A 25,557-nucleotide genomic window follows, 5' to 3' on the forward strand; every position below is an offset into this window, starting at 1 on the left:
TTTGCTGGTTTTGCATCATATATTGGTTCATTGCCCATATATATGCATACCAGCACGTTTATTATTTTCCTTGTATTTGTGTTACGTTGATACATCAGTATCGCTGATGTATACGTACACGAACTGTTTATATCCTGTGTGCAGTTAGTCAGCTTTCCAGCACGTTTTGGTAGGTTGCGCGTACCGTGACCACCCGTGCTGAGGTAGTTACCCTGCTCCTGGTTACCGTTTGTGGATTGCGTTCATCTCTGCGAAGAGATAACGAATCCATCTGAATCCTGTTCTGTTACCGTTTGTGGATTGCGTTCATCTCTGCGAAGAGATAGCGAATCCTTCTGAGTCCTGTTCCCTGTATTACTCCATTCCTAGTCAGCGTTCCTGCTTATGTCATATATCGGTTCATTGCCGATATATACATATGTTAGTCAGACGTTACAAATAGTTTCATTGATAGCTGTAATTGTAATACGCTAGGAAAACATACTTATTGTATATTTATCTGTGTTACGTTCATCTATCTTAATCCTGCTGTTCCCTGACTGTCCTGTCCTGTCTTTGTGAGGCACGCCATCGCCGCAGCGCATTGGCTGCCTCATTCCAGTCTGTCTGGTTTTGGACGCTTGCTGTCGCTAAGTAGCCGCTTGCTAGCAAGCGTTCATTCTGTCTACCTGTCCTGATCTCCTCAGTTCTGGTTTGTGCGCTCAGCGCTACTTTGCGCTGAGACGTTATAACGAAAGCATTGTTTGTGGCTGTCAGATCTGCACCGGCTCTGTGCGCCACAATCTCCTATTGGAGTCAGTCCTCCCCTCCACTATACTAGGGATAGCCTGTTTCCTGGTGCTAGTGTGTGTACCTCCTCCACGCCAGCTCATGCGTTGCATGCTGACTGTGGAGAATACACCACCAAGCCTTACATTATGCAAACCCCATTACCAATCCCTATTGTGGGGGGAATTTCCAGAAATTATGACACTGTTTGTCAGGGGTCCTGCTCCTTTAAAAAATTTGAAAAGCTTGGTCCTGAAGTTACAGACAAATTTATATCAGAATTGGTTAAAGTTCTGGCCAATCCCGACTTTCGGGCTTCTGCAATTTCTACCTGGTCTGATTGGATCGTTTGTGCTCTTTTTAAGGGCAAACTTTTTGATTGGGCAATCGATGTCTTAGATCACACTCAGTTTAGACAAAGTCCTTTGCAATTTATAGCTTTTGTAATTCACAATTGGTTGCGCATAGATCCATTGCCTTTTCCTCTTAATGAACGCCTGGCAGCAGGCCAATCAGCTGCTCCTTCAATTGCTTGCAAGAATGAGCAGCAAGCAGAAAGTGTTACTGATAATTTTCCTGCAGCTTTGAATAAATCATCAAAAACCGCAAGGTCAAAGGCAAAACGCAAACGTTCTAAAAAACGTGTCCAATCTGCAGAGTCGTTATCCTTAGCGACTGAGACCTATAATGAGATTCTGCCATTAACAGATAATGAAATGCAATTGTCTTTCAGGGGAGTTAAATGGACTTATGAAACTACTAATGAACTTTCATCACTGGCTAGGGAAAATAAAGATTTTTGTTTAAAAGAATTATCTGAGTATGATTATGAGGAGATATTACAGAGTATTGAACAAATCAACTTATTTGTGAAGCAAGGAAAGTTTGCATACACTACAGTTAAACACTTGCTACAGGTATTAGGCCACATACACACATCAGACCATAGTCTTTTGAAAATGAAAGATCACAGACCAATCTTACCACCCTTCCTGTAGTATAAGAGCCATACTCTACACAGTCTTTTCTATGGAGCTGAACTCCCCATCAGAAAAAAATCTTTGCAAGATGCTGCACACACAGATGCTGTACAGACACAAAAGATCTGTTCCTGCAAAAGATCTGTTCCTGCCAGAAATCCATTCCTGCAAATTGCAATGATAGTCTATGAGATCTGCAGATCATCATACACACATGATTTAACTGACATTCATCTGCAGATCCGCAGATCTGAAAATCCATCCTGGTGGATCTGATCTGCAGCAGCTATTACTGGAAGTAGTAGTGCTGCAGCTCAGGCAGTTCTGATCTATTTCCATGCAAGTTGCATAGCTTTGTCTGTCTTTCCCTGCTGTCAGCTTGTGACTGATTATCATTCACCTGTGTGGGAATCTGCATGTCTGCTCCCATTGGATGACCTCAGTATAAAGATCTGCTTCCTGCAGGGTTTCCTTGGGTTTTCATAGCTTCAGTTAAGCCTGTCTTGCTGTCGCTTTAGCCCCCGATCGTGTTTCTTGTTATAATGATACTTTGCTGGTTTTGCATCATATATTGGTTCATTGCCCATATATATGCATACCAGCACGTTTATTATTTTCCTTGTATTTGTGTTACGTTGATACATCAGTATCGCTGATGTATACGTACACGAACTGTTTATATCCTGTGTGCAGTTAGTCAGCTTTCCAGCACGTTTTGGTAGGTTGCGCGTACCGTGACCACCCGTGCTGAGGTAGTTACCCTGCTCCTGGTTACCGTTTGTGGATTGCGTTCATCTCTGCGAAGAGATAACGAATCCTTCTGAATCCTGTTCTGTTACTGTTTGTGAATTGCGTTCATCTCTGCGAAGAGATAGCGAATCCTTCTGAGTCCTGTTCCCTGTATTACTCCATTCCTAGTCAGCGTTCCTGCTTATGTCATATATCGGTTCATTGCCGATATATACATATGTTAGTCAGACGTTACAAATAGTTTTATTGATAGCTGTAATTGTAATACGCTAGGAAAACATACTTATTGTATATTTATCTGTGTTACGTTCATCTATCTTAATCCTGCTGTTCCCTGACTGTCCTGTCCTGTCTTTGTGAGGCACGCCATCGCCGCAGCGCATTGGCTGCCTCATTCCAGTCTGTCTGGTTTTGGACGCTTGCTGTCGCTAAGTAGCCGCTTGCTAGCAAGCGTTCATTCTGTCTACCTGTCCTGATCTCCTCAGTTCTGGTTTCTGCGCTCAGCGCTACTTTGCGCTGAGACGTTATAACGAAAGCATTGTTTGTGGCTGTCAGATCTGCACCGGCTCTGTGCGCCACAATCTCCTATTGGAGTCAGTCCTCCCCTCCACTATACTAGGGATAGCCTGTTTCCTGGTGCTAGTGTGTGTACCTCCTCCACGCCAGCTCATGCGTTGCATGCTGACTGTGGAGAATACACCACCAAGCCTTACACCTATCTTCCATGTGTATCATTCCTGTACAGCAGCCCCTCTCTTTCATGAACAGCTCCCTGGAGCATCAGTTTCCTTTTTTCATGTCTTGCTCCCCATGTTTAGCCTCCACTTTCATATGTAGCTTTCATGCTATGGTGCCACCCTTGGGCTGCAGCCAACCAAGGCCCAGGCCTATGTGACCTTTCCTAAAATCCGGCCCTGGACAAAAGGTGCATTAAAAATTAATAAAAAGAGACAGGAAAACAGCTATTCAAATAATATATTTATTGGTGAATTCCATTTATTTGCCAGGACTCAGAGTTCTCTCTTGCTCAGTAGTGTCTTAGAATTTCAGTTCCTATAATAGTACAGTTGTCGCCGGTAATAGCATAATACTTTCTACATCAGTACAGTAAAGGGTTACGTTGAAAAACACAGATAAAGGTTCATTCTAGCCCGGCCCCACCCTGGAATTCCAGTTAGCAATTATTGCCCTTGGCTAGAATAAAACCAGTTTTCATCCTCCCAGACAAATCCAGTCCCAACACATTCACTGCCACAGCAGCAAAGGTATTAAGCAGAGATCCCCACCCTGTTTATGCCCACAGATTCCTAGCTTTGGTAAATAATAGAGTTGCATTTTAAGGGCTCCATGGTTCCAGGGATTCAAGGTGATTCAGCACTCGCAGCGTTCCCCTTGCTCACATAGAAAGGGCGTTGCTGAGTCTGTGAGAAACAAGGAGAAATCATTACAATTTCTTGACGTTATACAGTAACATTATATTTTGCAAATCATCCCAATGACACTTATATGAATCGGTAATAAATTATCGGTACTCGTAAAGGCTGCACTAGAAAAGTCTTTTATTGTAGTTGCTATAAAGGTCCAGTATGCAGCGAGGTTATAGGATGGCCATATTTAATCCAACAGTAAGAGCAACAGAGATAACTGCTTTTCTGCACTGCCAGGAATATTGTGTTCTCTGAAGACAATCCTGGAACTAGTCTTATAATAGAGGCATTATAGCAATCGGCACAGGCAGCCCATTCTGGGTGAATGAATGAGTCCTACAGAAAAAACTGCATTGCGCTCTACTCATTGTGCGCAAGACTTTACGCACGTAATTCTGCTTAAAGCGATCCGAGATGAAAAACTAACCATAAAAAGTAACTTGTCTATATATCTTATCTAAAGTTTAGATAGTTTACACAGCACATCTAGCTGCAAACAGCTTTAATAGAAAATGATTATTTCTTCCTGTGATACAATGACAGCAGCCATGTTGTTTGTAAACATTACACAGAGGCAGGCTTATCTGTATTTTGAGCACTCAGCCCCCTCCTCCCCTCTGCCTCTGAAATCAATGGCTAGTAACACCTCATCCTGCTCCTGCCCAGACTGAGCTCCCATGAGCCCTTGCTACTGCCAAGGCTCTCTGAAAACCTGTGGGCGTGGTTTATTTAGTTTATAGGGAGTATTAAAACAAAAACAAAAAAGTATTTGGCTTGAGGAATGCCCTCTAAACAATAGGAAAGGAACACAATTATGCAATCAGTAAAAGTTCACCTCATATCCACTTTAAAGGGAACCTTATGTGAACCAAAGGAGTTTAGTTTAATTTACCTGGGGCTTCTTCCAAACCAGTGGAGTCCATTAGGTCCCTTGCTGTCCTCCCTGCCTGCTGCATTCCACTGCTGTGTCCTTCTCAAAGCTGGCCGTCTGAACCCTGTTGCATGCTACTGCACATGCTGCATTCCTGGGAGCGTTCTGCGCTTGCACAGGTCGTAAAACTTGCAACTGCGCATGCTCAAAATGGTACTAGGTACAGGAACGCGATTGAGACCATGGGCATGCTGGGGCCATACATATGCAGTACCCCACGACAGGGCTCAGTTAGATTTCTGTACACCGCCGGTCAGGGCCGGCCCTAGACTTTTTGCCGCCTGAGGCAAATTTATAAAAAAAATTGTCGCTGCTGACCCGGAGGGGTAGCGGGCAGGACGGGGGTATTGGGCCTAGCGGTGGGGAGGGGGGTCGTTTTTCAGGATCACCCACGTATCCCCAGAACCCTGTAAAAAAAATGAGGTGTTGTGGGGGACATGGGTGATCCAGAAAAATAATTGGAAGGGGTTAATGGTGCATACACCCAGGGCCGGCCCGCTCATGAGGCGGGGTGAAACGTTTTCCCCAGGCGGCAAACTTCTAGGGGCGGCACCCGCCCATCCGTGGGTGCGGGGGGGCTGGCCGCCAAGCCGGAGGGGTAGCGGGCAGGATGGGGGTATTGGGCCTAGCGGTGGGGAGGGGGGTCGTTTTTCAGGATCACCCACGTATCCCCAGAACCCTGTAAAAAAAATGAGGTGTTGTGGGGGACATGGGTGATCCAGAAAAATAATTGGAAGGGGTTAATGGTGCATACACCCAGGGCCGGCCCGCTCATGAGGCGGGGTAAAACGTTTTCCCCAGGCGGCAAACTTCTAGGGGCGGCACCCGCCCATCCGTGGGTGCGGGGGGGCTGGCCGCCGAGCCGGAGGGGTAGCGGGTAGGATGGGGGTATTGGGCCTAGCGGTGGGGTGGGGGGTCGGACCCCCCCTCCCTCGCCTGGGTCCCCCGATCTGCACTCCCCTCCAGCTGTAATAGGAAGCTGCCGATGCCCAATAGTAAGAGGCACGGGCGGGGAGGACTCACCTTATCCGCGTTCCAGCGTGCGCTCCACTGACGTCACTTCCTGCATCGCCGCCCACTGTAATGTAAGTGGGCGGCGATGCAGGAAGTGACGTCAGTGGAGCGCACGCTGGAACGCGGATAAGGTGAGTCCACCCCGCCCGTGCCTCTTACAATTGAGCATCAGCTGCTTCCTATTACAGCTGGAGGGGAGCGCAGATCGGGGGACCCAGGTGAGGAAGGGGGGGGTCCGACCCCCCTCCCTACCGCTAGGCCCAATACCCCCGTCCTGCCCGCTACCCCTCCGGCTCGGCGGCCAGCCCCCCGCACCCACGGACAGGCGGGTGCCGCCCCTAGAAGTTTGCCGCCTGAGGAAAACGTTTCACCCCGCCTCATGAGCGGGCCGGCCCTGCCGCCGGTGAGTTGAGTGCAGGTTGAGCCTAGTGACAGCTCACCCTGTTGCTGCTCAAATTTCCAGCAGTGTAAAATACTGTTCCCCCTCTGAGTTGCAGCAAAAGCACCTGCCATGCGCCAAAACCACTTGCTGCGCTTTCAGAGAGGCACAGCATCAGAACGCAGTGGACTAAGAGCACAGCGAGGAATCTGATGGACTACAGGGGACTGGAAGAAACTTCCTGTAATTTCAACTGAAATCTTTTGGTTAACTTAAAGTGGATCCGAGATAAACTTTTACTCATTGCAAAATTGTGTTCCTTTCATATAGTTTATTGTTTTTTGTTTGTTTTAATACTCTAATTCTCTATAAACTAAACAAGCCTCTCCCACAGCTTTTCCAGTGCCTTGGCACTCTCAGACTCATGTAGCAAGGACTTATGGCCCATACTCACGGGCTACAATTGTCGCCGCAACCACGTGGCACGCGCGTGTTGCGGCGACAAGTCGCCCGTGAGTATGAGGCGCGCACCCCGAACCGTCGCTCGTCGCTGCTGTCGCTTCTGTCGCCAGGCGATTGGCGGCGGTCAATCTCATGGCGACATTTGCCGCAACTGTCGCTAGTCCACGTGAGTATGCGGACTAGCGACAGCCACCAATAAAGAATTCACGGCGCTTCCAGCGTCGGCGACAGCTTCCGACGCTTCAGTAATCCCTCTTCCGCGTGTGTACGCGGAGGGACCTGGCGACGAGCTGTCGCCGAACTGTCGCGCACACGCTCCCGTGTGCTGGCGACAGGGCACAAAAGTAGCCTGTGAGTATGGGCCATTATGGAAGCTCAGTCTGGGCAGGAGGAGGAGGAGGAGGTGTTACTAGCCAGAGATTTAAGAGGCAGAAGGGAGGTGGGAGGAAGAGAGGGGAGTGAAGTTTTCACATGCTGAGGGCTGGAGATGCAGATCAGCTTGCCTGTGTGTAATAATTACAGACAGAACATGGCTGCTCTCATTGCATCACAGGAAGAAATAATCATATACTGTTGAAGCTGTTTGCAACTAGATCTGCTGTGTAAACTACCTAAACTTTAGATAAGATATATAGACAAGTTACTTGTTATAGTTAGTTTTTCATCTCGGATCCGCTTTAAGGTTCGCTTGTACACAGTTTAGTGCATACACCCCAATGTGTGTTGCATAACAACCGCACTACAACCAGCCATGGTGTAATGCGCTCGCTGCATGTAATAATGTACATATTACTTCTCATAGCATGACAAACAGTAAAGTACACATTATCGCACGTCATCCAGAAACAAACTGTAGAAAGTGAGTTTGAATTACGTAATCTATAACTGGGATGTGAACACGGCCATTCAATTATATGGGCAGTGCATTCACATCTAGCAACACAGCGTGCAGCAACATGCATACTGGGAACACACCCTAAGAGATTCAACACGTATCTCTCAGCTTCTCACTTTTCTTTTCTGAGTGGTAATTAGCTAGTATATGCCACACCAGCACTCATACATAGCTCTGGCACAACAGGATTTGGACATCACAGACTTATACCACCTAAAGATAATATTCAGGAACGGATATAGTGTACAGAACACATAACTCACCAGCAGACTCTGCTTAGAAGACTTCCATGTTTGGGGCAAAGTTTTTCCTGCTGGTTGGTGCCTTGTCATCATTGGATAAACTGTAGATGCAAAAGATGTATAGAATATGTTGTTACTTAAAAACAATTAGTATAGAAAGCATGGGAAAGCTTTTTTTTCTAGTGGAAATGTAACAATTTTGTTTATATATCACATAAAGCTTTCTGTATAAGGAATCAATGGACTGCTGCTCTGTAAAGAATAGCGGAGATGCCGCCGCATGGACAAGCGGCATGGCGGCCATCTGCCATGCGGTTACATGCTGCTGGTTCACCTGGTCTTTCTAGTGTACACAGATTAAGAGCTATGCACGCGCGTGCCAGGCGACAGGACCTTTCTGCAAGTAAAAGGGGAGTCCGCTGATCAAGCCGGTCAGCTGACTCCGGCTATGCTCCGGATTGGCTGAGTGACTGGTGCGGCGCTGTGGAGCGATCTGGGTATTTATAGGACTTGCCTGTCAGTTGCGAGTTGTCTGCTTTTGTGAATGCTTACGTGTGAGCACTCAGACCCTAGTCAGATCTTACAGTGTGTTAGAACCAGCCGGAGCTGGGAATTCACACTTAGTCAGATTCCGTTCATAGCTTTAAGTACTATTGTATTGTGAGATTTGTATACCATTCTTTAGTCTAGTTCCCAGGTGTTGAAACCAAGGACTTCACACCTAGACTAGGATATTGCTAAATAGCTACTGAGATTTGTGTACCATTCTTTAGTTTAGTTCCCAGGTGTTGAGACCAAGGACTTCACACCTAGACTAGGATATTGCTATATTGCTACTGTTATTTGTGTACCATTCTTTAGTCTAGTTCCCAGGTGTAGAAACCAAGGACTTCCCACCTAGACTAGGATATTGCTATACTGCTACTGTTTATCTGTTATGATCTATTGCCTTCCTGACTACTCTCTTGCTTACTGATTCGGTACTTCTGCCTATCTGATAACTGTTGCCGACACTGCCTGTACCTTGACACCGAATCAGTCTTCTGCCTCTGTACCTTATCTGTCCGTACGTTGCTGACCTTGCTTGTCTGACCTTTCTGTCCTCACTAGTGGGTCTTGCCACTAGTGAGGGATTTCTTAAGAGCTGTCATCTAACCCTTAGGTGATCAGCCTTGCTGCACTCTCTGTGACACTTGCTCCTCAAGTGTCTGTTAGCTGCAAGCTGAGTCTGTTTGATAACCTGCTCCTCAGGAGATCATCTTGCAGCAGGGTCAGTGGACCCTGCTCCTCAGAGGTCCACTGGCTGCAGTACAGTCTGATTCCCTGATCCTCATGGAATCCTTGGCTGCATATCACGTATTCCACCAGTGACCACCCTTGCAGCACAGTCAGTGGTCCCTGCTCCTCAGGTGTCCACTGGCTGCAGTACAATCTGAATTCCCTGCACCTCAGGGAATTCTTGGCTGCAGTACAGTCTGAATTCCCTGCTCCTCAGGGGATCTTAGGCAGTAGCTTAGTCTTGATCACCTGCTCTTCAGGTGATCATCTCCTCAAACACCGTCAGTGGTTCCTGCTCCTCAGGTGTCCACTGGCGGTAGTGCAGTCTGAATCCCCTGCCCCTCAGGGGATCCTTGACTGCAATATTGTCTGCATCTCCCGCTCCTCGGGAGATACTTCTCCAATTACTGTTGCACCAAACACATTACCACATTGGGTGTCCTGTGTCTAGCTATACTAGTATTATTGGTTATTCAGCAGATCACCACATAATCAGGTATAGCATCTGTATTATTGGTGATACTGCAGATCACCAATAATCAGAAAAATCTGTGTTGCTGAAATCAATCGTTACACTATCCCATGATCTTTTCCTGAGGTTTCAAAGCAAAGGACTGCAATCTTAAACATTATGGTGTAGGACTGTTTAGTACAGCATGTGATCACTGACTTGAATCTATGAATATTTTTTTTTGGGTCCTTTAGGTTAGCGAGGATTAGAGTGAGGTTCAGGTTAGTTTAGGCAATAAGTTTTAGGCACCAGTATATGCCTAGAGCAGTGTTAGGCTTCTTAGGATTTTGGGATATAGGGTTATGGTGAAGGTCGAGGCCCTCCTCTGAGTCAATGTTCTGACCACAGCTGAGCCAATTAGAACTCCTGATATAGGGCCCTGGGCAAAAGCTTAGCTTATCCATAGTGAAACTTTGCTACCCACAGATGTATTTTCCTTGGACTCCCAAGAATCCCACACTTGTGTGGGGCATATAGGTGATAAAAGTGTTCTTTTTGTTTTGAAAATATAAGCATTTGACACAAAAATGGTTTCCACTTGACATTACTTAATATTAGTGATGAGCATACATTTCAAATAATCGTAATTTCCTATCGTAATTTGCAATTATGATGCAGAATCGTAATGCAAAATTTTGAAAAAAATCGTTATTAATTGTATTTTCAAATGTAATCAGGAACCGTAATTTTGCGTAATTTTCATGTAATTTTTGTGCCGACTTTAGTGGTTAATAGCAAAGCCCCCATACATGCCAATTGTCAATTTTTTTTTTTAAAGACCTTGTAGTTTTTGAGAAAATCGATTTTAAAAATGCAAAGGATAAATGGTTTTTAAAGGAATACTGTAAGGAGATCAGGGAAAAAAGAGCTGAACTTATTTGGGGCTTCTAAAGGCCCCCTGCAGACGTCCTGTGCCCACGCAGCTACTCACTGATGCTCCGGTCCAAGACGCTCCTGGTGACGTCAGCGGGAGTGAGAATGCTGCCGCGCAGGCGCAGTGGGTTGTGACTTTAAAGTCGCAAATTCTGTAAGTGAACCGTCGGCGGGGACCAGAACATCGTTGAGTGGCTGCGCGGGCACAGTACGTCTGCGGGGGACCGTTAGAAACCCCAGATAAGATCGACTCTTTTTCCCCTGACCCCTTACAGTATTCCTTTAAATTAAAAAAAATGTTAATTTGAAAACCATTTTACCTACTAACCACCAAATCTTTTTGAATTTTTTTTTTACTGTATTCACGCTACTCTCGTTAACATACATAGCAGTTTTGGTGACATGCATTATGGGGGCTTTACTATTAACCACCAAAGTCGGCATGAAATTAGGTGAAAAATGCATGAAATTGTGAATGGATTAGACAAAATCAATTGAATTTTCAAATAGTAATTATGTATGGCCATAATTGCGAAAATGTACGCAAAATTTTGCGTAATTGTAATTAGCAGATTACGATCATCAGTACATCACTACATCTTGTATCATCAATATATATATATATATATATATATATATATATATATATATATATATATATATATTTAAGTATCTTTCTATTCGTATAATATAGACTGTGGTACCTTTACCATGGTCTTTCTAACTGACTGATAACTGAGACAGACACAGCTCACATTAAGCTGGAAAAAAGTACATAAGAACATGTAATGTGGACTGTACTGAATGCAGAAGCAGAGAGCATATTAAAGCGGAATGAAACCCAGCATTTCTTCTTTGCTCTAAAAAATTATTTACAGCATATTATATACTACCACTTTTTTTTTTTACTAGAACAGCATTCATTTAGTTAAACACAGAGCTTGAATTCAGTGCAGAGAAATCTGGACACATCCGAAGTGAAGATAATGTTATCTTGTGTTTACTTAACTGTATCAAGTGAGGATTTTTGACACATTCTCTGACTGTGCAGAAGCACCTGGACACTAGAGATGGCCCGAATGGTTCGCATGTGTCATTAGGGTAAACTTTGACCCTCTACATCACAGTCAGCAGACACAGGGTAGCCAATTAGACTGCACTTTCTCCTGGAGCCCCCTCCCCCTTATAAAATGCAGGCAGCGTCAGCCATTTCACTCACTCGTGTGGCTGCAGTAATTAGAGAAGGGAGAGAACCTGCTGACATAGGGAAAGCTTAGTTAGGCTCTTGTGTTAGGCTTGTTAGCTTGCTTCTTGCTGATAATTATTGCTAAAAAGCACTCCTCATCCTCAACAGCTCTTTTGAGAGCTAATGTTGTTCTTGTGATCTATTTTTTTTGTGTGTGTGTGTGTGTGTGTGTGTGTGTGTCCCACAGACACTTGTGTTGCATATGCAGCCCTGTCAGTGAGTTGCAGCTGCTGGACCTTGGCCCCTTGGTAATTCCTACTGTGCCACTGCCAGGCCCAGCACATTTAGTGACTACCTGTTTGTGTGACAGCTGCACATTTGTAATACCATAATACCTGCATACCTGCTCAGTAGTGCACCTTCCTACATGAGCGCACGCAGTGTTATATACCACTAGTCACTGCACTTGTTCACGGTACCTGTGTGTGTGACAGCTGCACATTTGTAATACCAATCACTGCATACCTACCTATTCAGTGCACCTACCTACGTGAGCGCACGCAGTGTTATATACCACCAGTCACTGCACCTGTTCACAGTACCTGTGTGTGTGACAGCTGCACATTTGTAATTCCAATCACTGCATACCTAGCTGTTCAGTGCACCTACCTACGTGAGCACACGCAGTGTTATATACCATCTAGATGCAGCACTTGCAGAACAAGCTGGCAACTATGCTTTACAGTGCATTTAAGGGTGATGTCACAGCACAACGGAATAAAGGTACCACTGCCAGTAATCCTTCTCCCATGTCCACACAGGTAAGGAAAGGACGCTGTAGCGATCTCATGGTGATGTCGGACATGCAGACATTCTTTACTCCAATGTCTCGCCTTAGCCACACCCTCCACCAATGCCTCGACCAGCAGGTAGCCGACTACCTGGCCTTAAGTGTGGATGTAGACACTGTGAGCAGTGATGAACCCCTGGACTACTAGGTGAGCTGTCACAATTTGCCATCCAACTTCTGTCTTGCCCTGCCTCAAGCGTCCTGTCAGAAAGGACCTTCAGCGCAGCTGGAGGCATTGTCACTGAAAAGAGAAGTCGCCTAGGTCACAAAAGTGTTCATTCAGTACCTCACCTTTATCAAAATGAATGAGGCATGGATCCCGGAGGGCTACTGCCCGCCCGAACACTAAATCAGTCCCCACACACAGCATCTCTGCCTGCACGCCATATGACTGGCTGCCTGCCCCAAGACTAAGTCGCTCCCCACACAGCATCTCTGCCTGCAGGCCGCTTGACTGCCTTCTCCGCCACCACCAACAGGGTCCAAGACTCCAGGCGGATTACTGAATTTTTCCGGTGCATGTACATGCCTGCCTAATTTTTCTGGCTGCACTGCAGCTGCAACAACAAAACAAAAGGCATGTACATGTGTCAATTTCCCTGTTGTTACCTTGCCACGGTGAAGGGGCTTGCATATCACAATAAAGAAATGACTGCCGGCTATATGAGTGTCTCGGGGGGGGGGGGGGGGGGGGCACACCCAAGATAATAAGGCCTTTGCTTCGTTGAGGATAGACAAAATTCGATCAGCTGGACAGTCACTGTTGTTCTGTCATTGAGCTACCTCAGCCCGGCGACCATATGGGCTTGAAAACCGCCATGGCCTGCACTCTCGCCATGGTGCGCACCAGTCCAGCACAGCCATCACTACACAGACAGCTGTGTGCGGTGCGTTACACAGTGAGTTTGGTCTGTCAGTGTGAAGCAGTACTCTAGTTACACTCCCTGATTGATGTATACACATGCAAGATGTTTTAAAGCACTTTAGGCCTCCAATTTAGCATGCAATGTGATTTCTGCCCTTAAAACGCTGCTGTGCGTCAAAACCAGATTTTTCCCTGGGACTTTTGGCATGTATTCCACTCCGCTATGCAAAAACTCAGATGTTAAACCCCTTGAAACATCTTTTCCATCACTTTTGTGGCCAGCATAAATGTTTCTAGTTTTCAAAGTTTGCATCCCCACTGAAGTCTATTGCGGTTCGCAAAAGTTCGCGTGAACCAAACCTTTTGCGGAAGTTCGCGTTCGAGGTTCGCGAACCGAAAAATCGGAGGTTCGAGCCATTTCTACTGGACACAGAGAGACACTGAAAGCATTTCTGCCTTCAATACAACAAGAATAAAACCAGTTATTAATAAAATGCAAAGGCAGCTCTCAAAGCAAAAAACTGTACTTTTGGGAATTTGTAATTTCTAAATGAATAATAATACACAAATGTAAATATGATAACCATATGGCATATAAAAAGTAGGAAAACATGTTTTTACTGAATATTATGTCAGGGTTTTACACCGCTTTAATTCCTAACACAAGCAAGTCATCCATATAATCTATTTACCATTCATGTTAAAGGGGCTGTTGCCGTCTTGTTGACTTGAAGTTTCTGTAGTTGTCACACTGGATGAAAACTGGTATGAAGGAACTTGAGGGGTAGCTAGAAAAAATACACATATATTAAAATCCAGTTTAAGTGTAATACAAAAACCTATATCTGCTATTTACTGTATTTTTAAACCATAGCCCTCCTCCTTTCAATTACCAAACAACTCAGTAATAGACATCCATTACATTAAAAACACCTGCAAATACTGGATTTTCAACCAGACCTTGTACTCCTCAGGAACCTGGCAGTCTGGGTCAGCCCGCCTCCAACAGAGTTCCATTGGATTGGAAAGTAAGTGGCAGTCAGGGCCACCCCCTCTCCCATAAACCACAGCAGGAGGTATGCTGTATAATTCACTTGCAAGTTTGCAACATACTGTTCTACCTCTGGAAGAGTGGGAAGAATAAGGAAAAGCATTTAGGCCTCTTTCACAGTCCGACGTTAAAGTCTCACGTAAACATAAAATGTTTTAACACAAACTAACGCACAGCAATACTAAGTCTGTGTGACATTCACAGTGCACACGTTGCGTTTGTGTGTAACGTGTAGCATAATTAGAAAGTGCTGCCTGCTGTGCGTTATACACGTTATTAGCTGCATTAGACTGTTTGCAATTGGCTTGGAAGCATATTTTTTGCCTGTATGCTCTACTGTATGCGACAATAACGGGGCATTAATTTGTGGTGCGACTTTTTTGGGGCGTTGCGCTGTAAGTTTGCGTTGTGACTTTAACGTCGCATCAAAACGCAACGTCCTACTGTGAAAGAGGCCTTAGAATCAGTAGCTATGGCTAATCAGGGGCTCTGATTTACAACTTTACAAAGCTTCTTATTAGGGCCACTTGTGCGGTGCGGATTTGCATACGTTTTCACGTATGTTTGTATGTATGCGATTTTAACCATGTCAGTGCCTGTGTGCTTTTACATTGGTTTTCGGCGAAAACGTACGCAAATCCGCCTGGAAAATTTACATAGCGAAACCGCATGCAAATTTCCTATTAAATACATGTGCGAATTCTGATGGCTCTGCCGTGCAGATTTTTCCTGCACACAAAACTGCAAAGAAATCCTGACAAGTGGAAACAGCCCCATCCACTTGTATTGCCTATGCGAATTCACATGCAGAAAACGCATGCGAATTGTCTGCATGCGAATTTGCGATAGTGGAAACGGGCCCTCAGCCAAGACCACCTATTTTGATTGAAACAACTGCTCCAGTTTTCTTTCTTTTTCACCTGTCTTGATAGGTAAGTCTCATTTGATCATTTCTGCCACACAGCAATTTTAATAAAAGAATCTTAACCCATGCAAATAAACTTTGATTGCAACATTATTTACGGAGTCAGAGCTGGTTCTATGCACAATTGGGCCCTGGAAAAAATTAAAGGGGCTCCCCTGACCTGCAACACCCCTGCAGTAGGTGGCCTCTCTGTTCCTGACTCCTGCCGATTTAATTGGTGGTGTTCCCTCGTGGACCTGGAGCCAGCTAGCGCCCCCCCAGGTCTCCACGCAGGTGTCTAGTGGGACCCTGCAGAGCATTAGCAGCAGAGGGAACTCACTTGTCTGACCAGAGTGCTCCCCCAACAGTCTTTGTGCTTCCAGAGTGAAGTCACCTGTCCTCCATCAGTCTGTGTGCTTCCACCTTCCCCCCTGCTGGCTGCCTCCTCTCTGTGTCCCGGCAGCATGAAAATACTCACGTGACCTGCCGCTGGGTCATGGACAAGAGGCCGCCAGCAGGGATGAAGACAGAAGCACACAGACTGATGGAGGACTGCACTGGCTGGACAAATGAGCTCACTCTACTGTCAGTACTCTGCACTATTCATTTTCCAACCTCGCAAATCGCAAATGCTTTCTGTTTTAAGAATGCATACTTTTGCTTTCTATCCATTTTCAGGGAGATCTGAGGGAGGAAGGGGGGTCACATCAGGTGGCTTTAGTGCCCTGGGCAATTGCCCAGTTTGCCCCTACTCCTATACGGAGTATAAATTAGTTTCACTGACAATTAGGGACACATGTTTGTGGAGGTTTCCTCCAGGCACTCTGTTTTCCTCCCATATCCAAAAACATATAGGTAAGATAACTGTCTACCCCCAAAATTGGCGCTAGACTGTGTTAGGGATATCAGACTATGGTAATGGCAGATACATAGTTACATAGTTACATAGTTACATAGTTACATAGTTACTTTGGTTGAAAAAAGACATACGTCCATCGAGTTCAACCAGTACAAAGTACAACTCCACCCTGCTCCCTCACATATCCCTGTTGATCCAGAGGAAGGCGAAAAAACCCTTACAAGGTAAAAATTCCTTCCCGACTCCAGATGGCAATCAGATAAAATCCCTGGATCAACATCATTGGCATTACCTAGTAATTGTAGCCATGGATGTCATTCAACGCAAGGAAAGCATCTAAGCCCCCTTTAAATGCAGGTATAGAGTTTGCCATAACGACTTCCTGTGGCAATGCATTCCACATCTTAATCACTCTTACTGTAAAGAACCCTTTCCTAAATAAATGGCTAAAACGTTTTTCCTCCATGCGCAGATCATGTCCTCTAGTCCTTTGAGAAGGCCTAGGGACAAAAAGCTCATCCGCCAAGCTATTATATTGCCCTCTGATGTATTTATACATGTTAATTAGATCTCCTCTAAGGCGTCTTTTCTCTAGACTAAATAAACCCAGTTTATCTAACCTTTCTTGGTAAGTGAGACCTTCCATCCCACGTATCAATTTTGTTGCTCGTCTCTGCACCTGCTCTAAAACTGCAATATCTTTTTTGTAATGTGGTGCCCAGAACTGAATTCCATATTCCAGATGTGGCCTTACTAGAGAGTTAAACAGGGGCAATATTATGCTAGCATCTCGAGTTTTTATTTCCCTTTTAATGCATCCCAAAATTTTGTTAGCTTTAGCTGCAGCGGCTTGGCATTGAGTACGATTATTTAACTTGTTGTCGATGAGTACTCCTAAGTCCTTCTCCAAGTTTGATGTCCCCAACTGTATCCCATTTATTTTGTATGGTGTTAGACCATTGGTACGACCAAAATGCATGACTTTACATTTGTCAACATTGAATTTCATCTGCCATGTATGTGCCCATATAGCCATCCTATCCAGATCCTGTTGCAATACGTTAGATTGTGATCTCCTCTGAGGAACAGTCAGTGTCATGATGACTATGGACTTTGTACAGCGCTGCAGAATATGCTAGAGCTATATAAATACATAATAACAATAATAATGATAATAACAACAAAAACAAAACACAGATCAGGTGCATACAGATATCTACCAAGATACTGAAACAAACATAATTGATAGAGATTAATGTTTTGAATACATTGAAATTAATGTTTTTACTGCCACCAACATTTTTGAGAAAGCAGGCCATTATTTTCACATGTGGCTTTATGCCTTATACAAAAACATTGGAAATTCTTTTTTTATTATGAGAATTTTAGTTTTATGTGGATTATGCCTGCTTCCAGTGAATTTAGACGATTTTGCCTTTCTAGGTTACACTGCAAGCCATATGACCAGTGGTCCATCATATCGCCTGTATACGAATGATGCTTGCTGACTCAAGAAATGGTCCATTTGACTTCAAAGACCACTCCACCCAAAACAGAAATACTGCAGACTGGGGGAGGCAGTAAGAACATTACAGAAGTATAGTGGGAATAATTCAGAAGTGAGAAACAGCACTGGGAACATTTCTGAAGTACTCTTTATCAAACAAGTTTCACCACATACTGTAGCTGGTTTACTATCCATATAAGATCAGAGTGGCAGCTTATACTGTACATCCCGGGAATGACAAGCCAGTATTATGAAATAGGGCTAAAATCAAGACATATTGCATCATTGGCCTGGGCTTAGTTTTAGGCATAAACAGGTTTAAACTACATACAGTATATATGTTACAGCCAGAACCCGAAGTTTGGCTACTTCTAGTTCTGGCCGGCCACTTTGGGTTCTGGCCGGCCAATGTGCGAAGTGGCCGCTGCGCTGCGGCCAATGTGAGAAATGAAATGGTTCCTGTAACGGTAATGTATCTTCTGGCCGCAGTGCAGCGGGCAAATTTATCACAACTTTGTTAATTTCACGAAATTAAGCCAGCGGCAATGTAACAGATGAAGCCGCCGGCTTTTGCTCTGCCTCTCTCTCTCCCCCCCCCCCCCCCCCTCCGCCTCTCTCTCTTTCTCTTATGGGCAGCCGGCGGGGACACGCGTGTCCCCCAGAGTCGTTCGTCGCGGCAGGGAAGCAGAGCGGGGAGGCTGCAGACATCGCTTCTGCCAGCACCTGCTCTGCAAGAACGGCAGGATTCCCTGCCACGACGAACGACTCTGGCCCTGCGACGATCGACACGCGTGTCCCCACCGGCTGCCCATAAGAGAAGGAGAGAGAGGTGGGGGGGGGGGGGGAGAGAGTCAGAGAAAAAGCCGGCGGCTTCATCTGTTACATTGCCGCCGGCTACATTTCCTGAAATTAACTAAGTTGTGATAAATTTGCCCGCTGCGGCCAGAAGATACATTAACGTTACAGAAATCATTCCATTTCTCACATTGGCCACAGCGCAGTGGCCACTTCGCACATTGGCCGGCCAGAACCCGAAGTGGCCGGCCAGACCTAGAAGTGGCCAAACTTCGGGTTCTGGCTGTAACATATATACAAGATGACCATATCTGGGACTTCTTCTGCGCCCCCATAAGCTCCATGGTCCCTCAGCTTAGCTGGCCTTCCCTCTGTCTTAGAGCTTTGTACCCCATTCATCCCCTTGTGTGCATGTAGAGGGCTGTTTCCGAACTGCACATGCCCAGAATTCTCCTATGTAAAACCAAGACAAGGTCGCACAGAGGACAGACCATGCACCCTTGCTCCAACTGGGTTCAGGTAGGCATAGCTCCAAGATGGAAGAGAGGTTGGCTAAGCTGAGGGGCCATAAAGTTTATGGGGGTTCTGAAGAGGCCCTTGTTATGGCCACCTTGTATTTTTTGGTTTACTTTATTCAAGTACATTCCATACACAACTGTTTTCCTAGATCTGTGTAAATACTAATTTGTAGAACTTGCTTGTGCGTGTCTAAAAGTTTCTTCATTAGTTAACATAAAATAAAACACAATGGTCACTTTTTGCACTATAGATTATCTGCACTGTAACTTCCAATGTCCTCAGACAGATTCAATCTGTGCTTGCCATTTGAACAGTGAGGACGATGCAATCAAGGCATGAGCAGCAGCCACACCTACAGAGACTGAAACAAAGCCTTGTGCTTCTTCTCTGCCTCCATCAGGTGATCAAAATGCCAAGTTCAAAGATTTTGCTGCAGAAGCTTCATTGCACAAAAACAAAAAAAAAAGAGTTAACAGGGCACTGCAATGACTTTTAATTGGTTGGGCTGCAAAACTATTTAATTTCTGCATGTTGTACTTGTCCATTTCTAAATTATAATAAGCACTCCAAGCTGCCACTCCTGCAATACACATAACAATATATATATATATATATATATATATATATATATATATATATATATATATATATATATATATATATATATATATATATATTAGAAAGCAGCGACTAGAAGCAAGATACAGCAGGTCAGAGAAGAGTTAAAAGCAAGCCACAGAAGACGTGTAGCGATCACAAGATGCAGCATCCCTTCACATTACTTCCACTTTGATTTGTGCTGTAGGTACACCACTTGCTGTGATTGTAATTAGCTCTACAACCAGCAGGAATACCTTTCTGAGAAAAGGTCGAAGTTGCGAAGCTGGCGGTATCCTCTTGGGTCGAAAGAGGAGCGTTGTCCCACATTCTGTGTGATCCTATAAACAAGAGGTGCTATTTTTTCAGCATTCAGCTGCAGAATGAAGTCTTTATTTAGTAAACATCTACAGAGGGCTATTATTACGTAATGTCCAGTTATTATAATGGCTTAACAAAAAAATGGAACTTGATGTGCCATGGCATTAAAGTACTAGGATTCTTTCAATCGTACTGATCAACCTTTTGGTAGTAACTCTAGTCACTTGTAAAAAAATTGTTCATCTAATAAGTGACCGTATATTAAAAGGCAGGATCATCCACAAGGCAACTTAGGCAGGTGCCTGGGGCCTAGTGGGTGTCAGGGGACTCAAATGCCACTTTCTCTGACCCCTCTCCCGTCTAAGGGGAAGCTAAAGCTACTACCTTGCCTGGAGCCAGCCGAGGCCTAGCGCCCGTTTTTTTAATGGGCAGGACTTTTAACTAGTATAAAAATAAGAGCATAGTAAGGGAGTCATGGTCTGGAATACATCCATTAAGGTACTGCTCCATTAGTCCATTAGTTTCACAGTCTAATCTTGATGCAATGAGTCCATCAGCAGTATGGACAACCAGAGCAACCACATTTTTTTGTAGTGGACCAAAAAGCCTCTTCTGAAACTGTACTGCTGACGTCTTTCAATAGAGTTTGCAAATAATCACGTGACCAAAAAAGGAAGACCTATAATGCATCATAACAGAACAGTGGGCGGAGCCATACATAATATTCCTTTGTGCCTCTCTTAAACAGCTATGCATCAATATTTTCCGGAGTTTGTAAGACTCCGTAGGCATAGGGCCCGTAAGAGTAGCAATGCAGGGTTCCCTGATCCAGAATCAGTGAGAATGGTTAGAGGCTACAGCTAGCCAGTACATTAACTGAGCAACTTATGCTATGAATAACATAAAGCAAGCACACATTGCGGAAGCAACAGAACTGCAAAGAAAGTACAATGCATAAAGCTGTTATATGCTGAAGTCTTCATCATGTGCTCAAATTGCACAGCTATTTTACCTGTATTTATGCCACTAGCATAGTGCACATTGTGCAAGCAGTGCAGCTCATGTTACAAAGGAAAATAGCAGACAGTAGACCGCTCAGACACCTCTGAAGTCAATTGAGCTGGATTAAGACTGACCAAATCCAAATACCTACGTGTAGAAAGGAATACATAAGCCATGACTAAGAACCTGTGTGTTCCGAAATATGTCGGCTCTCCAGCTTGAATGTACCTTGATACAAAAGCTCCTTACTCTAGCTTGGCAGATTCTTAAAAAGAATTGTGGGATTACAGGTAATAAAGAATGCTGTAATGCCGTTAGCCCAGCGATCAATAAAAGGGATTATAAATCTCTTTCACTGATCTGACTCCCCCCCCCCCCCCCCCCCGGAGAAAAGCCGACAGCGTCTCTTCAGACGCTGCGGCTTTTCTGAGATCAAAAAGTTCCCCTATGGTCTATCTTCATCCTGGAAGCGAGCTCGATCGCTCCCAGGACTTTTTGACTGTGGCCATCTTGTGGCCAAATAGCAAACTACACCAAAATCACCTTACATTGAATAAAATACATTTTTATACATGTAAAATCCCGTTTACCTCCCACACCAAAAAATACCCACATACCAGTTTTAATAAAAAATTACAATAATAAAAAAATAAAAAAAACATAAATAGTTACCTAAGGGTCTAAACTTTTTAAATATTCATGTCAAAGGAGTATATCAATATGATTTATTAAATTATGGGCTTCTAAATAGTGATGGACGCAAATTGAAAAAATGCACCTTTATTTCCAAATAAAATATTGTCGCCATACATTGTGATAGGGACATAATTTTAATGATGTAATACCCGGGACATATGGGCAAATACAATACGTGAGTTTTAATTATGGAGGCATGTCTTATTTTAAAACTATAATGGCTGAAAACTGAGAAATAATGAATTTTTTCAGTTTTTTTCTTATTCTTCCTGTTAAAATGCATTTACAGTAAAGTGGCTCTTAGCAAAATGTACCACCCACAGAAAGCCTAATTGGTGGTGGAAAAAACAAGATATAGATCAATTCATTGTGATGAGTAGTGATAAAGTTATTGCCAAATGAATGGGAGGTGAAAGTTGCTCAGATGTTACAAATTCTCAACCCTGTAGGCTGAAGTGGTTAATATATCTGACTGTGAGTTAATCAAAACCTTAAAAAATGCCAAATCATCTTTTTGTCTTGTTAACGCAGTGAGTCCACTGCCTTGGATGTTTAAAACAAGCTTAAACTTGTCACCAATAACTGGAAGTGAGCACAGGCTTCCTAGCAGGCAAAATTACACTGACCAATAATTTAGGAAAACTTTAGAAGTTAAATGCATATACAGGCATGAGATGAGATTGGGACTGGGAGGGTTTTTTTCTTTCGCCTGTAGGTTTTTATAATTCATGCTTTCATTTCCTATAGGCATGAGAAGTGGGCCTCCTGCATTGGTCTTTCTCCATGCATCTGACAGTGATTGTCCTGCTTTCAACTGTCGCTTGTACAGTGCTGCTTTGCAGATGAAACATAAAATAAACAGGTTGCTATGGACAACAAGCATAAATACTTCCCCTATACCAGGCCCTGGACCACAGTTTTCTGTACCTCTCAGTGGGGTATGTTCACTTAAAGCGGATCCAAGATGAAAAACTAACTATAACAAGTAACTTTTCTATACATCTTATCTAAAGTTTAGATAGTTTACACAGCAAATCTAGCTGCAAACAGCTTTAATAGAATGTGATCATTTCTTCCTGTGATACAATGACAGCAGACATGTTGTTTGTAAACATTAAAAAGAGGCAGGCTTACCTGTATCTTGAGCAAAGAAAACTAATCCCCCCTCCTCCTCCCTCCTCCCCTCTGCCTCTGAAATCTCTGGCTAGTAATACCTCCCCCTCCTCCTGCCCAGACTGAGCTCCCATGAGCCCTTGCTACTGTCTGAAAGTGCCTTGGCTCTCTGAAAACCTGTGGGAGTGGTTTATTTAGTTTATAGGGAATTAGAGCATTAAAACAAAAACAAAAAAGTATTTGGCTTGAGGAATGCCCTATAAACAATGCAATGAGTAAAAGTTAATCTCGGATCCACTTTAATTGCAGTAAAATTGCCATGTGCAGGTAGCGTCCCATAGTTTTACAGTATTTATGCCAGTAATACAGCACATGTTGTGCAAATAGCACAGAGGGCCTTAGACGCTGGAAAGTACAAATCTGGCCCTGAAAGTAATCTATGACAAATTTAAATGAAGGCACATTTATAGCAAAGAATAATAACACTAGGGTCACATTTGAGGCTGTGAAAAATGGCAGCATTTTCCCACGGCCAAATCCGCATTCTTAGTCAGCAGCCAAATGAGAGCAGCTGACTGTCGGCAATAGGGAATCACACACATTGTGCAATAAAAAGCAGCAGTGTCAACCCTTTTTCCCAGTTGCGGAAAACCGCACATTGCTCCCAGTGCACTGTGATTGTGCATTGGGATTTTTAGCAAGTGTGACCCTAGCCTGAAGCCAGACATAAAACAATTTTAATATAACATGTATCCTGATTGGACAAGTTTGTTTTGCTTCACAAAATGTGGGTACAGGTTCACTTTAAATGTAGCATCTGCCGTGGCTTCTGGTTAATTAACCAGCTGCCAGCTAACTGATCAGCAGCTACCTGCTTTCATAGGCTCGGTTTCAAGCCCTAGTTAGATCCACTAAAATTTGCATGTCATAAAAAATGTTCAGGATATGGAAAGTTTCTTATGCTTCATTCAAATGTAGGACATGGCATTCCGGTACTCATATATACATTTATTGGCACGCCACACCTAAGTTCATATTTTCCTCTTTGAATAAGTCCGTTGCTGCAGTATAAATTGTGTTGATAGTCAAATCCCAATTTCGTATTATAATTGTCAGCTTCCTTAGCGCTGGAGAGATAATGGCAGCAGATCTGTCTCTTAAGCAGGAGCCATGCACAGTAGATCCAATGCACAGTGTACATTAAATAACTCAGGCACTTTAGTCAAACAAAATTGCAGCAGAAATGCTGTCATTAATACATCTGTATTATGTACCTTTGGTTCCATACATAGAGTTCAGGCTTGCCGATGGACTATCAGATAATGAACGCACAGAGGAGGGCTGGAAGGATTGCCGTCCGCCTGCTGAATAAAACAGAATGTGATAGTTGAGTGCATTGCTAATAATATTAATAGTCATCACTGTCATCATTATGCAGTGCATAAAAACAATATCTATGCAAATGTATTCAGAAGCAAAAGATAAAGGCTATTATGAAAAGGTAGATTGCTACAGTCGCTCTGTCCTTTTCTTACAAAAAGAAACAAGTAGAAAGGCAGTTGGCACTGCAGCAGTATGTAGTCAGCATGGAAGGGGATTAGGCAGGTAAAACACACCTCACCCACAGTGTTGTAACTTGCGTGCTCTGATCCAAGGGAAGTACATACATGGAAGAAGGAGAAGGAGCAGGAATGATTGGCACTGCAATGTACATTTATTCTTCAAAAAGTGAGGCACAGTCCGAATGCATAAATACAAAACAGTTGTGCAGCATACATGGACATGCCGGTGCTCAGAGGTGTGATGGTGACGGTGGGTGCTGGGCACTGCTCGCCTGACGGCCGTTTCGCGCTGTAACGCGCTTCTACGGAGGCTGGAGGGCAAACTCCCACTATCCAGGTTTAAATAGGCCCTAAGGACGGCATTAGGCGTGTCCACGCCTGCAAAATCCGCCTACTTCCTTTAAAGGCAGCAAATAGCACAGTGGAATGCATATGTGTTCCACCAAAACTTCCTGGTAGTGGCCTCACCTCCCTCTTATGGCATCCTTTGCAGACCAAACTTATTAGATGGGTGCAAAATGCTATTGCATGCATTGGATGCCAATGGAGGGATAGGTGCCATCTAGTGGCTAAATAAATTATGACTGGTGAGGGAAAAAAGTATATTTATAGTGCATTTAAATGAAGGCAGGGACTGGAGCAGTAGACACCACTCTAAGTGGCATAGCGTGCTACAGTGACTGCATATTATGCTTGGTGCACATGGAAAAGTGCAGATTGTGCATACGTAGAAAAATCTATAAAAGTATATAAATGCAAAATTATGTGATACTTTATGCAATACACCATATTAGACAAAAGTGGCAAAGGTGGGGACTGGGTGGGAACTAATATTGTGTATTGCATAAAGTATCACATAATTTTGCATTTATATATTTTTATAGATTTTTCTATAGATTGTATTTCTAGATTGTATCTGATCTTAATGTTTTATTTCTTAGCTGTACTACACATACAAATCATAATATCATAATTTTTTTTCGCTTCAGTGTCTCTTTAAAGCACATCAATAACCATAGCAGCCATAGTGACTGCTATGGGCGTACATTTAGCCCTTTAGCAGCCAGTTTATTTAGAGGCTTGCAAGTGCTCCAGGCCAATTTATTTTAGCACATTTTATGCACACACCACTTTGCAGTTATTTATTTGTAAAAAATGTTTGGAATCATGTATGATTTTCGTTCCACTTCTCATGTGTACACCACCTTGTGATGGTCTTT

The 25,557-nt window shown here is 43.9% G+C and overlaps 1 protein-coding gene across 2 annotated transcripts in view; it reads right to left on the minus strand.

Moving 5' to 3' along the window:
* Nucleotides 1-3,463: 3,463 nt before the first annotated feature.
* The window catches only part of TRIM29 (tripartite motif containing 29), a 95,594-nt gene continuing 73,500 nt past the window's right edge, over nucleotides 3,464-25,557 (minus strand). Inside the window, exons 7-11 of one of the 2 annotated variants that reach the window (XM_068240990.1) lie at nucleotides 24,050-24,139; nucleotides 19,901-19,984; nucleotides 14,104-14,199; nucleotides 7,870-7,949; nucleotides 3,464-3,919 (exon numbers count right to left, since the gene is read on the minus strand). In XM_068240990.1, the coding sequence (XP_068097091.1) occupies nucleotides 3,860-3,919; nucleotides 7,870-7,949; nucleotides 14,104-14,199; nucleotides 19,901-19,984; nucleotides 24,050-24,139 (410 nt within the window). In that variant the 3' untranslated portion in view covers nucleotides 3,464-3,859. The remainder of the gene's footprint in view (nucleotides 3,920-7,869; nucleotides 7,950-14,103; nucleotides 14,200-19,900; nucleotides 19,985-24,049; nucleotides 24,140-25,557) is intronic. The other variant, XM_068240991.1, reaches the window with a different exon arrangement.

The sequence above is a fragment of the Hyperolius riggenbachi genome, chromosome 6 (assembly GCF_040937935.1).
Source record: "Hyperolius riggenbachi isolate aHypRig1 chromosome 6, aHypRig1.pri, whole genome shotgun sequence".
NCBI lineage: Eukaryota > Metazoa > Chordata > Amphibia > Anura > Hyperoliidae > Hyperolius > Hyperolius riggenbachi.